This window comes from Pristiophorus japonicus, chromosome 2 (genome assembly GCF_044704955.1).
Source record: "Pristiophorus japonicus isolate sPriJap1 chromosome 2, sPriJap1.hap1, whole genome shotgun sequence".
NCBI classification, from domain to species: Eukaryota; Metazoa; Chordata; class Chondrichthyes; family Pristiophoridae; genus Pristiophorus; species Pristiophorus japonicus.
Window position 1 is genome coordinate 108,726,377 of NC_091978.1, and position 16,350 is coordinate 108,742,726.

The window sequence follows — 16,350 nt, forward strand, 5'->3', positions numbered from 1 at the left end:
ATCAAGATTTCTTCATCGGGTGACGCTATCACATTTCACCTGATGAACTGATCTGTGGGATCCTTTCAATTCCTACGTTGGTCCAATAAAAACAGAAGTGTGCAAATACTGCGTGGCTTGTATACCTGCCCAGATCGACAGGTTGGATATTACCCGCCCCTGAAGGAAGAAAAAAATGCAGAAGGAATAACTAATGAAGAAATCGGGTTGAAAGAAGAAGCAGAAGCAGTAGGCTGGCGCTTTTATTCGCTTTCGAAATCGCGAAGCCTTGTGGAGTGTGTGTGTGTGGAGGCTGCGGCGTCCCGTAGTACAGTACATCTCCTGTCGGAAGAAGAGCAGCTGGATCGCTATTGTCATCTCGCGCCAGCTGAAATCAAGCAGCTGCCGCACCGCCGAGCGGACAACAGCAGCCCCGGAGCGAGCCCATCTCCCCGGCCCGAGCACCGCCCGCACCTACACCACACTGGGGACTATGACCTTGAGCTGATCAGCCGCTCCATTCGCATATTTGCTTTTACTGGAGGAGGAGGAGGAGAGAGGAAATAAAAGGAATACAAAACATTTCTCTCTCTGTTTACACTTCATGGGGATGTGTTCAAGGCAGGAGCGGATACAGACAGACATAGACAACGTACTCCAGAGGTGCAAGGCGGACAAGGACTGCCTGTTTTCCGGTAAGATTTTCTTATTATTGTTATTATTAATAATAAAAAAAGACACATCCTACATGATGTTTTGTGTCGGGATTTAAAATCCCGGCAGTCTGCTTTTATTGTATTTGCATCTGGTTCATTGACATCATGCAGTCAAAAATACAAGGAAAGCCATCCTGGGTTTTATATTCTGTGCATCAATTTACAACATTTGAGATGCTTTTAATACAATCTCGATGTGATGGAGCAGATGGATGAATGCGACTGTCTTTGCATTTTCTGTTCATTTACATGGATCTGTCCGTTCGCATCGACAATTTTGCTGTCGCTATGGAAACACTTGTTGCAGAAAAACGTACTGTAAACATTCCATCTCAGACTCTGGGCTGCAATGTGATTGTTTCACTGCTGCTGGATTTATCTCATTAATCCACTCTTGGCAGATCTCGCCAACAGAACAGGCGGCTTAAAATCCGCTGCTTGGTTTGATTGTTTTATTTTGATGTTTCTTTTCTTTTGTTTTAGATTTCAGATATTCCGATTCCACCTTCACCTACACATATACAAGAGGCTCGAAGAGGTAGGGTAGAACTTTCTCTCTCCCACCCCCGATAAAAAAAGTTTGTGCATTTGTACGTGGGATCACACGTTGTTATAATGTGGCCACTTAGACTTGCTCGGAACTTCCGCATCTCCGGGCAAATCTTCATTTCAGTTAAATTGAAGAAACGTGAAAGGGTGGTTGTGTTTTTTTTTCCAATAAAGCTTCATGACAACTGCGTGGAGCAGCACAGAACATGTTCTGGTTGCGGAAGTATGTTTTAAAGAGGCAGCGTTGCATTTAATCTCGTTGTTTACATACGAACAAGATGAACATCTGCAAAAAAAGTCTTTATGCATCAATAAAATATCCTCGAAATATTGGAAACAGCGTCGTACACTTATAACAGACCTGTAACTGAATATACAAGTAAATATACTTTGTAGGTTTATATCTATTGTGTTGAATAAGCTACATCTATGCAATTGGCCGTATATACCTTATATCCAGGTGAATAATACTTTATATATGTCATGATATTACTGGGTAACAGGACATTTTTCGAAACTAATGGTAAGAGATGTTGATTTTTTTTGCCATATCCCCCCTCAAAAATGTTCTACCATTCGCACTAAATTACCATAAAATTAAAATGCTGAAGATTTGAGAGAGAAAAAGTTAGTTGAGAAGTTTACAATTGTGATAACTTGAACCATCTACAAATGGCCTCTTCTGGTCCGCGTTATTCTATCTCTCTTTAAATATCATTGTTATGTGAAAGAAAGCTTGTTTGTGACATTTAATCAAGTCTAGATTAGCGTGGGTCGATGTGAAAACGTAAGGTTTCGTGAGAATTCGCTTAGGAACGAGCTTTATTTTGGAATTAAGACAGGGTGTGAAATTGTGTTGCTTTTAAGAGAAGGGGATTTTTTAGACTGCCTGGCCAAGTTTACCACCACTTCGCATTTTTTATGTAGTTCGAATGATTGTGCAACCGCGATTAAGAGGAAATGAGCATTGCTCAGACTCGGAAGAGGTTTTGAAACACGGAGTATATGTTCAGAAACCTACTTTACACAATATGCTGAGAAAATATTCATCTCAGTTATAATCCTTCCAGCACTGTCAAAGAGTGTACAATTACAACCGAACACGAATGAAGAAAATAGAACACGTGGTCTGTTAGTAATTTCATGTATTGAGTACATTTGTTGTATTTTTTAATTACTGGTGAATGGATCATAAACACCTATTTCAGTAATTATAGGGACATGAGTAGGTCATTCAGTCCCTCGAGCTTGTTCCATCATTCAATTAGATCATGGCTGCTCAGTACCTCAACTCCATTTATCCACTTTGCTCCATATCACTTGATATCCTTACCTAACAACAACAAAAATCGACTGATTTCAGTCTTGAACATTTAAATTGAACCAACATCTACAGCCTTTTAGGAGAGGTATTTCCAGATTTTTACTACTCTTTGAACTACCTGATTTCACTCCTAAATGACCTAGTTCTAATTATAAAATTAAACCCCCTTGTTCTGGATTTCTCCACCAGAGGAAGTAGTTTCTCTGCATGTACTCTATTAAATCCCTTTAATATTTTAAAGACCTCGGTTAGATCACCTCCTTAACCGTCTAAACTTAAGGTAGTACAAACCAAGTTTATGCAACCTGTCCTCATAATTGAACCCTTTTAGCCTTGGTATTATTCTAGTGAATCGGCACTGCACCACCTCCAAGACCTATATATCTTTCCTGAAGTTCGGCACCCAGATGCTGTACTCTGGATGGGGTCTGACCAAGGCTCTATAGAACTGAAGCCTAACTCCCTCCCCTTTGTATACCAACCTCCTTGTCATAAAGGCAAACATTCCAGTCAGAGAACATTCCCTGTCTGCTACCTCCGAACCAATTACCAACCCAGATTTTCTGATCTTTTGTGTGGAATGTTTATAAATGACTTCTGGAAGTCCATATAAACAACACCCATAGTCACTCCCCTAGCCATCACGCTAGTGACTTCCTCAAAAAATTCAACTGGATTATTCAGACATGACCTAGCCTTCACAAATCTTTGCTGACTCTTTTTGATCAGCTCATATTTGTCCAAATACTCAGCCACTCTGTCTCTGATGATAGATTTCAGTAAATTTCCCATAATTGACATTAAACTGACAGTTCTATAGTTACCTGGTTTCTCTCTCCGGCGTTAAATAATGGAGTGATATTTGCAATCAAAGGCACAATTCTTGAATCTAGAATGTTGTGAAAAATTATTATTAATGCATCTGCAATTTCCTTACCTTCTTTTATCCTTTGTGTTGGAAACCATCAGGTCCAAGAGAGTTGTTCATCTTAATTCCCATTATTTTCTCCATTACCATTTTTTACTAGTTTTAAATCCACTAAGGTTCTCCCCTTTTACTTATTTTTGTGTCCCCTTTTTCTTATTTTTGTATCACTGGTATTTTGCCCTCTTCTGGCACTGTAAAAACGGATACAAAATATCCACTTAGCAATTCTTCCTTTTTTTTACTGTGCATTATAATCTTGCTGACATGTCTTTAATGGGACCATATTCCCCGTTACTACTCTCTTTTTCTTAATATAGTGATGTTAGTGCTGATATTCATTGCAAGATTCTCAGGGGCCAAAATTGCCACTCTCTTTAAGGTCCATTACTGCCTCAAAGAGGCGGTAATGGGGCAGTAAGGCCATTCCGACTGGGGGCAGGTGGATAGGTTGATGCATCAGAAATTGCCCCCGGGTTGGGGGCAGCGGAAACAAATTTCCGCCCCACCTGGCGTGCCCGCCCCGTCAGGCACACGCTGACCTCTTACCGCACAACGCCGACCCGTTACCGACGGGCGCCGACCCATAACTGCCTGGCAGCGACCTCTTTCTGCCCTGCGAGGGAAATTGCCCCACAGTAGCGGACCGGTTGCCGGTCGGTACCCCTGACAGCTTTTCCCGGTGGGGATGGCGCAGCACCGGGGAGGGCGCAACACCGCGGCCGCCAATTTTATTTTAATTGTCGGCTAACTCTGAAGTCGGCCCGACAATGGCAACCACAGATTTGGACCCCCTCTGGCCTGGCTAAAGCCCACCTGGTCGCCCACTAAAGTGGCTGCAGAGCCCGCAGCGGCCCTCACCTTTAACTGAAGGGGAGGAACGTCGCGCTGATGTTATAAGCATTGCGCTGACATGGGGCCACATTCCGCCCCACTCCAAGAGCATGTCCTCTTCCAAACACCACCGCTATGAAATAAAGTAGAAAAAGAGGGCAATTTCCCTCTATTCTCCGGCCCATGGATTCAAATGGAAAATAATTACTTAAATCGAATTGGAGGGCAGTTTGGGCCCCTCAAAGCTTAGAGTAACAGAATGAGCACTGGACTCCTTGAAAAAACTTAGCATTAAAATTAACGATTACCAGCTGATAAGTCTATACATTGCCCTTGAGTATATTTGTTTTACAAAATGACCATATTATGAATATCCACAACTGAATAGAAAAAAAATCACATTCCAGGACTTTGTATTCTCCTTACTTACCATTGATTAAAAATTTAATTACAACCGAGTTGATAAAAGCAGAATCACAGGTCAGCAAAGCAATTAAAATGTTAACAAAGCCCTGGGATTTATTTCTATGGGTATAGAATTCAAAAGTAATGAAGTTATGTTAAACTTGTATAGGACCCTGGTCAGGCCCTACTTCGAGTACTGTGCACAGTTCCAGTCTTCATACTATAAAAAGGACATAGAAGCACTGGAGAAAGTGCAAAAAACATTTACAAGAATGTTACCAGAACTGTGAGATTATCGTTTTCGGAAAAGATAGAATGTGCTGGAGCTTTTTACTCTTTAGAAAAGATAAGACTTAGAAGTGACCTGATAGAAGTCTTTAAATTATGAATGGTTTAGGCAGGGTAGATGTGGAGAGAATGTTTCCACTTGTGGGAGAATCTAAAACAAGCGGCCATAAATACAAGATAGTTACTCATAAATCCAATAGGGTAATAAGGAGAAATTTCTTGACTCAGAATGTGGAACTTGCTACTACTGGAAGTGATTGAGGCAAATAGCTTAGTTGCTTTCAAAAGGAAACTAGGCGAGTACATGAGAGAAAAGGGAATAGAAAGATATGCTGAAAGACTAAGATGAGGTAGATGGAGACATGTGTGGAGTATAAACATCAGTACAGACTAGTTGGGCTGAATGGTCTGTTTCTGTGCTGTATATTCAATATAATTGTGTGTAATGATACTATGCTGGAGAATGTTTCACCACTTGTCTTCATCTGGTGTGTAGTCACTCCCATGGTATAATGCTCAACTGTATGCACAGCATGGAGTTCGTTGAAACCTAAATTAGTGTCAGACTTGGCTAAGTGATAGCACTCTCACCTCCTGAGGATGAAGGTCCTAGATTTAAGCCCCTCTCCAGAGAATTGAACACATAATCTAAGCTGACACTTCAATGCAATACTGAGGGAGAGCTGCACTGCCTTCTTTCCCAACCATCTGTTTCCCCCAAGTGGACATAAAAGATCTCATGGCACTATTTTGAAGCTATTGTTCTCTTGGAGTCCGGTCAACATTTATCTCTCAACTAACATTACCAAAACAGATTATCCGATCATTAATCACTTTGCTGTTTGTGTAAATATGTGTAAATCGTTTGCTGCATTTCCTTACATTACAACAGTGACTACATTGTAAAAGTATTTAATTTATTGTAAAGTACTTTGGAACGTCCTGAGGTCATCAAAGGCGATATATATTGTTTCTTAAATAAAACCTTTAACTGTTTCTGAAATAGAGTGCACTTGTGCTGCATCCGCACTTGTTTTGCTTTATTGTGGATAATCCCTATGGTTGTAAGTAGCAAGTTCAACTTTAAATTTTATATTGGCAGGAAGAAGAATTAGTAAATGAAAAAGGCATTTTGCGCAACACAAGTATTTTATTTTATTATATTGCCTGGATAACCATGGCTCTAAAGGAGTCGGCGGGGCAACCCATCATCATCATCATCATCATAGCCAGTTCCTCAGAATCGAGGAAGACTTGCTTCCACTCCCAAAGTGAGTTCTCTGGTGGCTGAACAGTCCAATACAAGTACCTTAATGACTTCCCTAAGTCAAGAACCTTGTCGTGGTTTGATGCCATGCCCAGTAAATTGGCAACTTGGTGTTCTGAGGATTGCAGGAATGGAAGGAGAGCCTGGATTTAAATACCAGTCTGAAATCAGATTCTCTCAGGCTATGCCACAGTGCACATCCTGCACTGCCAAGTACTTGTACTGCAAGCATTTTACTTTCGGATCTTTGGGATCCCTAAGATCATGTGACATATTATAAAGGCATAACACCATAAGCCCTTTGCCTGCAGGTGCAAGCTATTCTTATTTGATGTCATCTTCTGCTTTGTTCCAAGAGCATTTGATTCACATTACAAATGATAGAGTTGATTATAAACAAGTATGTGCTAATTACATTTTCCGCCAAATGGATAAAAGGTAATTTTCAGCAAGAGCATTAAATTAATTAAAAATTAAAATTGGCGGGATGTAACAAGTGGTCTTCCCCGTAGATCAGTACTGGGGCCTCAGCTTTTGGCAGCAGAAAGTTACAAAGGAACATAGACAGATTAAGTGGGCAGACAAAACTGTGGCAGATGGGGTTGAATGTGGGAAATGTGAGATCATCCACTTTTGATGCAAGAAAGACAATTTGGAATATTTTCTTAATCGGGAGAGAGTAGGACCTGTGGAGGAGCATTTAGGTGTACACATGTACACAAATCTCTAAAAGTTAGTGCACATGTACAAAAAGTAATCAAAAAGGTTAATGGAATGTTGGCCTTTGCTTCAAGGGAGCTGGAATATAAACGTGAGGAAGTGATGCTTGGTTGTACAGAGCCTTGGTCAGACACAATCTGGAATATTGTGTTCAGTTTTGGGCACCGCACCTCAGGAAGGATATTTGGTCTTGGGGAGGTGGTGGTGAGGGTGGGGGGGGGGGGTGCGGTGGGTGCAGATTTAACAAAATGATACCAGGCTAAAGGGTTAAATTATGAGGACAATTTGTACAAACTTGACCTGTATTCCCTTGTGTTGAGAAGGTTGATTCAATAGGGTAGATACAGAGAAGCTATTTCCAGGACAAGGGAGCACAATTTTCAAATTAGAGCTAGGCTATTCAGGAGTGAAATCAAGAAGCACTTTTTCACAAAAAGGATGGTGGATCTGGAATTAGCTTCTCAAAAAGGCTGTGATTGCTGGATCAATTGAAATGTTCAAATTGAGATTGACAGGTTTTTTAATAGGTATGGGTATCAAAAGATATGGATCAATAGGGGTAAATGGAATTGAGGTACTGATCAGCCATGATCGAATTAAATGGAAGAACAGGTTCAAGGCTGAATGACTTGCTCCTGTTCCTCTGTTCCCTATGTTCTCTATCCCACAAAATTGGCAGTGAGATCAGTGTTTGAATATATTTGAACTAACAGTAATGTAGGAAATGTCATGGCCACACATCCTATAGTGCTGTATGGGGTTTATTTTGGCATGGAGTAGGCCATTCATTGCCAAGTCCACTAGTCTATGCTGCTTTAGTTAATAGTAAGAAGTGAGTGTTTTGCTTCCTACAGGACCTGAGTCCAAAGAAAAAAGTGCTCAAGGTCTGGTAACAGAATTGATTTTGTAAATGAGAGTGCAGAAGGTAGTTTTGCTAGAAATTAGTTGGGGTTGAGGTATATTTTTGGGGAGAGTAGGGAGAGAGCATCTGACCTGCTTGATAAAGACATTTGGAGTCTGAATTTAAAATGAATATTACTCTCTCCAGCACTGACAAATTAATGAGCACAAATCCACTCCCCTTTCCAAAAAAATTCCATGTTCGTTTTTGCAGAAGACAAAAACAAACCCTGTTAAATATGATAAATGTTTATGCTTTATTTTGAGGAAACTAGAATATTTTAAAATGTACTAGGCAGCAGAAGAAGAGAGCAAAGGTTTGGAGTTGTGAGGAGCAAGTTTAGGAGAAGTGGCAGGAAGTATTTACATAGAATTACATTACATAGAATTTACAGCATAGAAACAAGCCATTTGGCCCAACTGGTCTATGCCCGTATTTATGCTCCACATTGCCTCCTCATATTCTACTTCATCTCACCCTATCAACATATCCTTTTCTATTTCTTTCTCCCTCTCGCATTTGTCTAACTTCTCCTTAAATGTATTTATGCTACGCGCCCCTGTATTTCTAAAAACAACAACAACTTGTATTTATATAGAGCCTTTACCGTAGTAAACACGGCGCTTTATAGGAGCATTATCAAACAAAATTTGATATCAAGCCACATGAGCTATTCGGGCAGGTAACCAAAAGCTTGGTCAAAGAGGTAGGTTTTAAGGAGCATCGTAAAGGAAGAAAGAGAGGTACATAAGAACATAAGAACCTGCTCCGCCATTTAATACGATCATGGCTGATCCGATCATGGACTCGGGTCCACTTCCCTGCCCACTCTCCATAACTCCTTATTCCTTTATTGGTTAAGAAACTGTCTATCTCTGTCTTTAATTTATTCAATGTCACAGCTTCCACAGCTCTGTGAGGCAGCGAATTCCACAGATTTACAACCCTGTGAGAGAAGAACTTCCTCCTCATCTCAGTTTTAAATGGGCAGACCCTTATTCTAAGATTATGCCCTCTAGTTTTGGTCTCCCCTATCAGTGGAATCATCCTCTCTGCATCCACCTTGTCAAGCCCCCTCATAATATTATACGTTTCGATAAGATCACCTCCCATTCTTCTGAATTCTAGTGACTCAAGGCTCAACCTACTCAACCTTTCCTCATAAGTCAACCCTCTCATCTCCGGAATCAACCTAGTGAACCTTCTCTGAACTGCCTCCAAAGCAAATATGGAAACCAAAACTGTACGCAGTATTCCAGGTGTGGCCTCACCAATATCTTGCATAACTGTAGCAAGACTTCCCTGCTTTTATACTCCATCCTCTTTGCAATAAAGGCCAAGATTCCATTGGCCTTCCTGATCACTTGCTGTACCTGCATACTAGCTTTTTGTGTTTCATGCACAAGTACCCCCAGGTCCCGCTGTTCTGCAGCACTTTGCAATTTTTCTCCATTTAAATAATAACATGCTCTTTGATTTTTTTTCTGCCAAAGTGCAAAACCTCGCACTTTCCAACATTATACTCCACCTGCCAAATTTTTGCCCACTCAATTAGCCTATCTATGTCCTTTTGCAGATTTTTTTATGTCCTCCTCACACATTGCTTTTCCTCCCATCTTTGTGTCATCAGCAAACTTGGCTACATTACACTTGCTCCTTTCTTCCAAGTCGTTAATATAGATTGTAAATAGTTGGGATCCCAGCACTGATCCCTGCGACACCCCACTAGTTACTGATTGCCAACCAGAGAATGAACCATTTATCCCGACTCACTGTTTTCTGTTAGTTAGCCAATCCTCTATCCATGCTAATATATTACCCCCAACCCCATGAACTTTTTATGTGGCACCTTGTCAAATGCCTTCTGGAAGTCCAAATACACCACACCCACTGGTTCCCCTTTATCCACCCTGTTCATTACATCCTCAAAGAACTGCAGCAAATTTGTCAAACATGACTTCCCCTTCATAAATCCATGCTGACTCTGCCTGACTGAATTATGCTTTTCCAAATGTCCTGCTACTACTTCTTTAATAATGGACTCCAACATTTTCCCAACCGCAGGTGTTAAGCTAACTGGTCTATAGTTTCCTGCTTTTTGTCTGCCTCCTTTTTTAAATAGGGGCATTACATTTGCAGTTTTCCAAACTGCTGGGACCTCCCCAGAATCCATGGAATTTTGGTAAATTACAACCAATGCATCCACTATCCCTGCCGTTACTTCTCTTAAGACTTTAAGGTAGAGAGGCGGAGACATTTAGGAAGGGAATTCCAGAGCTTAGGACTTTGGCAGCTAAAGGCAATAGTAAAGTCAGGGATGCTCAAGAAGCCAGAATTGGAGGAGCACTGTTATCTTGAAGGATTGTAGGGCTGTGGGATGTTACAGAGATAGGAAGGGGCAAGGCCATGAAGTGATTTGAAAACAAGGATGAGAGTATTAATATCGAGGCGTTGCTTATCCAGAAGTCGATATAGGTCAGCGAGTTGGTGTGAGTTAGGACATGGACAGCAAAGTTTTGGACGACCTCAAGTTTATGGAGGGTGGAAGATGGAAGGCTGGCCAGGGGTGCATTGGAATAGTCAAGTCTGGAGGTAAAAAAAAGCGTGGATGAGGGTTGCAGCAGGTGATGAGCTGAGGCAGGAACAGAGTTGGGCGATGTTACGGAGGTGAAAATAGGAAGTCCTAGTGATGTCGCGAATATGTGGTCGGAAGCTCATCTCAGTCAAATACGACACCAAGGTTGTGAATAGTTTTGTTCGGCCTCAGATAGTTGCCAGGAAGAGGGATGGAGTCAGTGGCTAGGGAATGAAGTTTGTGGTGTGGACCAAAGACAATGGCATCGATCTTCCCAATATTTAGTTGGAGGAAATTTCTTCTCATCCAGTACTGGATATCGGACAAGCATTTAGACAATTTAGAAACAGTGGAGGGATCAAGAGAGGTGGTGGTGAGGTAGAGCTGGGTGTCATCAGTGTACATGTGGAAACTGACGCTGTGTACAGAGGATGATTAACAATTGAAACAGGTTGCCATGGAGGGTGGTTGAGGCCAGGATATTGGAATCATTTAAGAAATCACGAGATGCTGTAATGGGAAATCAGTAGGGGTGGTATTTTGGAGCAGTGAGATCAAATAGGCTGAAATTTACTTGACCCATCCTGTAAATAAGTCTTGTGGCCAGGTGAGATCTCTATCCCATTTATACCTTCAGTAATTACCACTGCAGCAATCCCAGGATCTAAAGCAGCTTGGCTAGGGATGTTGGTAAGAATGAGTTAAATATAGACTTTTATAAGAATTTAGTGATTTTAAAATGAATTGCAATCCACTGTGTTCCACATAGATCATATTAGTGAAATATGATTCACTTCATAGATTAAGGAGTGCTATGAAGTACATAAGATATTTACTTATTTACAACAAGCTGGTAACTCAGAACAGGTTATGAATTTGAAAACTCAATTTGTTATTCAACAATACCCTTTTTTATTTGTACAGTCAAAGTGGCTTTCTCATAGGTTTAAAAATCAAGCTGCCTTTTTATAGTGGTCAAACTTAAAGTGTATTATAAAGTAACCTTACAACATTTGCTTGTACATAACCCTGTAAAAGAGGTTTTGTTTTCTTTTGTTTTAGAAAAGCTTTCTCGTCCTGTCATGTGAGAAGCCCACATATCTTAATTTGCAGTAAACACTTTTAGTCTCATGCCATTTAAAAAAAATAATACTTTCTGTTACACATTGTGACTTAGAAAGCCAAAACCTGAAGGCCATAATGGTAACATTGACAAAAAAGTTCACAGATGATGCAAACTCCAAAAGCAGAGGTCAAATGTGAAAACTCAGCAATGCAAAAGAAAAAAAAGTGTGTGTGTAATATAACATATATTTTATAAATAATTCAGATAGCTGCAAAGAAGAACTTGTACTTATGTAGCACCTTTTGATGTTGTAAAACATCCCAAGGCCATTCTCAATGCTAATTAGTATTAGAAGAATAAAGTGAGATGACTGAAAGCACAGTTGAAAAGATAGTTTTGGAGAGGCTTTAACTCACAGGAGAGAAGTAGGAAGGCAGAGAAGTTTAAGGAGACATTTTCAAAGAGGAGAGATGCGACGACTGAAGGTCCTTCCATCGATGAGGGAGCAGAAGTTTTGGGTGGATGGGTGGGGTGTGGGGGAGTTGGTGGAGAGGAATTGTACAGATAACCAGAGTCAGATGACTAAAGGGCATGGGATTTGGGTTGGAAGTAGTTGCAAAGCTATAGTGAGGCAAGCCATGGAGAGATTTGAAGAGAAGGTCCATTATTCTGAAGTCAATGCATTGGGAGATAGAGATCCAGTGGAGTGTGGGACAAGATGTAGATGGCAGATTTGTGGATGAGTTGGGAACAATGTATATCTATCTACATATAAAAAAAAGTCCAATATGCAGTTTGTTTCTTAGACTTCAGGGTGTCACAATTTCGGCAGCACATTCTTTGAAATGGAAATTTTACATCACACTTGCACCTGAATGGCTCAGATTTCATATTCATAAGACAGCGACAAATCACAACTGAAGACGTAGGCAATGTACCAATCAAATATGGGATCAGTGGATTGGTAAACTTGGAATGAAAAACAAAGCAGGTATAAACAACCAATCCAGAATGTTCAGTCATTAAAAAAAAGTAACATATAAAAACCCAAAGAAGTCACCAAATATATTTTGGGGTATTCTATTTGCCAACATCTTGGTTTCTTCACCAAACTGAGGACATCCTACAGAAAGTAAGATTTGTAGTCCAATAAAACATAATAGAATTGCTGTATTATCAGAGATCTATTCTACATCTACCAATATGCATTTGTTCCTATGATTGCCAAAAAACTTTTTATAATGGTTTACAGCAATACAGACCATTCACTGAGCAGGTCAGAATTAGCTGCCTGTAGGTCCCACCCTCTCCTCTTCTGTCCGTCAGCGAAGACATTAGTAAAAGCAATTTTTCTATGTAAATTCATAACAACATAAAGCATAAACTTTGGAAGTTTGTCTGAGGTAACTTTCAGAGGAACTCTGTGTTACTATATTCAAGCAGTTACTTATTTAACAAATACAGCATATTACACATTTGACAAATGAACATTTGAACCTTGGAAATCTGAAATTGTTCAATTTTAATATATAGATTGTAATATATTCTTTTGGAGCAATTGAATTTCTTTCATTTTTTTCTGAGGGAGAAGTGAAATTCAATCGCCTGGGAACTGTGTGGTTCAGTTAATGTAAGGCAGGTCAGATAATTGTAAATTTTTAGATGATATGCGTGGCTTTTTGCTAATTTTATATTGTAGCTCGCAATGATGGGTTGCCCTCAATGAAATGAGCATTGTGGCTGTATAAAAATAATTGTTTTAACCACACTCGGTTGACTGCTGTGCCTAATTGTGTGAGAGAGAAATAGATGTGCGTACAATAATGAATCCTCTGACACACCATGAGCAATGCCACAGGATGCCTGCTGGTGTATTATAAAGAATGAAAATGGGAGTATGAAGCAGTGTTTATATATTCTAGCCTAGAAATGAAAATGGGCGTTAGGGATATAGGATGTACAAACATAGAAAAGAACAGGATCAGAAAAGAGTAAGGGACTGAAATTGCCCCTCTCAGAAAGGTCCGTTAGCACCTCTGGGATGTGCTAATGGGGTGATAAAGGGTTTTTGCCAGGGTGTTGCGGACAGAGCGCCCCACCCACTCCCCCCCCAGGAATTGCTCCCGGGGCTCCGCCGGCAAAAAGTGGTTTGCGCCACACCCCGCGATTCGTGCACCTGTGCGGCGCACGCATGGTGATGACGTCATCGCCGTGTGCGTCTATACCTTATCACCTATTGTCGACACCTTTGCGCCCCGTGGGGGAGGTCGGTGAGTGGCGATGCCGTCGACAGCTTCTCGGTGCAAGAAGCTGTGGTGGCTATGGTGCCCTGGCCGCCCTTAAAGGTGAGTTAGTATTGCGGTGACTGCCATCTTTATTATGTTGTCGGCCCAACAATGGCGGCAGCTGGTGTGGCCGGGCTGCCAACATGCAGACCAGCACCCCCTCTTGGGTATCAGGCTGCTGGCCCGGCCGACATCCTACCTGGTGACCCAGTGGGCGCCACTAAAGAGGCTGCAAAGTTCACAACGACCCTCCACTTTAAAAGAAGGGGAGAGATGTTGTGAGGCGTTAGCATGGCGCGGCACATCCACGTCGCTCTGACATCATCAGCACGGTGCTGATGTGCTGTGCACGATGCTGAGTGTCACAACCCCAACCGCAGGGTGAATGCTCCGTTACCGCCCCCAACATTTTATTTACTCAAAAAGGATAATTCTGCACCGTGACCGGCGCTTCATGCGCCGGTGCAAAAAAATCCAATAAATTGAATTGACCGCCCCAAACCCTAGGGCGGGACATTTCATCTGGCTGATCCCAAAAATCAATCCTTCTTTATTGCTCTCTCCTTCAAATATCTATTCAATTCACCCACACATTTATCCATACCATGTGCCTCTACTGTCTCAGTCGACAATCCATTCCACATATTCACAGCTCTCTGCATAAGGTACTTAAATCTAAGCTGTCTGTGCACCTTCCCTTTTCAAAGCTTGTATATGTGTTTCTTGGTTCACGAGTTTGGGCCAATTGTGAACATAATCTCATGGTTCAATTTAAGTTTTTGCTTAAGAATCTCGAACACCTGAATAATATCTCCAAAGTAAACAATCAAACTCTTTAAACTTTCCTTAAGCTTGGTTCAGATTTGGCTGCCTGTTTCTGCTCTGCCTCAAATGCTTGGTTATGCATATACATACATAATTACATACACATCTTGTCCCTTGCTCCCTTACTGTTCATTATTGATTGGTAGTTTTCATGATTGGTGTTGTTTGTTCTCATTTGTTACCTATTGCTCAGTAGATTCTATATAAGTTCAATTGTGATCATAGATATTTTAAGAGAATTATATTTGAGAGACATTCCGATGCATACATCACATACATTTTCAAGTGTGACAGGCACAATGCATACTAGATGCAGAATATATTATTTATATGTGTATTTTTATTTTATGTATATGTGTGTTGTATGTGTGTATGTCCCTGTTTGAAGCACTTCTTTCCATGCTTCGAGAACCAGCTGCATGATGACATTTCTCTTGACCTCTGTGCTCACTCCCCCAGTAACAATTTTAAATTGATGTCACTGTCCCCCCCAATCAGAATCTCTCCCTTTTCATTCTATCAAAACTCTCCATAATTTAAAAAAAAACTCTATTATATCTCCTCTGCTCTAGTGGAAATGGTCACATTATCTCAAGTCTCTCCTCATAACTTTCTATAATGGATTACTCAAAACTACACACAGTACTCTGTGCCCTAAGCAATATTTTGCGAAAATGTATCATTACATGTACTATTCTGCTAACCTGCCTATGGCTTCCTGAAATATTTTACAGCCCTTATTGTTTGTCAACATTTTATGTCACCAGTAAATTGTGAAATTGTGCTACCTATGCCCAAATTGAAATAATCTATATATATATCTATTAAAAAATGGACCCAGCTCTGACCCCTGGGGTACACCACTCTAATCCCAGCAACATCCATTTATCCTAACTCTTTGTTTCCTGTACATAAATCAACCATCAATCCATGCTGCTACATCACATGCATGAATTTTCTAATAAGACTCTTGTGGGATATCTTATCGATCACCTTCTGGAAAGCCATAAAAACTATATTACTTTCCCTTTATACTACTTGCCCTGTAGCTATCCAATCAGTCACCTCTCCAAAAACATTCTTCTTTATTTTCAATTCTTTATAATATTAGACAATCAATATTGCTTTTTCCTATTTTAATTGTTCCACGTTATTTCTGAAATCCTTTTGGTGGCCATCTTTTTCTTTCTCACTAAATTAAGAAACTTAATACTAGATATAAGATTTCCAATAATAAGCATATAAACATTTATACAATTTAAAATAAAATGATTAAACCTATCTACATAGTAACATTTTGTTTGTTTAAAATGTGCATTATGACATTTTCCATCAAAGGTGGATAATAATGACCTCACCTCCAAGTTACAGAGGTTTACATGTGAGTTTCCTGCAATTTTGTTTGTGCAGAGGCTCTCTTCAAATGATGACCAGATGATCAGTTACAACAGAAAACAATCATTTTTCTATTATTTTATTGGAAATTTTTGAGTTCTTAAAATTATCTTCAATGAGACTTGCACTGTATTTTCTGTTTCTTTGAATGCATTGTTCTCGCGTAAGTATAAGCCATATTAAAATCTGCTTGCAGGTTCCAAAACATGCTGTGCCTGATGTGCACAAATAGTGATTAAATGAGTTGAAACTTTAATTTTCATATTTAAAGAAGAAAGCATGGGTTAATCAAGGAG

General features: G+C 40.3%; 1 protein-coding gene across 1 annotated transcript in view; it reads left to right on the plus strand.

Moving 5' to 3' along the window:
- Positions 1-524: 524 nt before the first annotated feature.
- The window catches only part of parp8 (poly (ADP-ribose) polymerase family, member 8), a 616,987-nt gene continuing 601,161 nt past the window's right edge, over positions 525-16,350 (plus strand). Inside the window, exons 1-2 of the mRNA XM_070862515.1 lie at positions 525-674; positions 1,179-1,233. Coding sequence (XP_070718616.1) covers positions 584-674; positions 1,179-1,233 — 146 coding nt within the window. The 5' untranslated portion in view covers positions 525-583. The remainder of the gene's footprint in view (positions 675-1,178; positions 1,234-16,350) is intronic.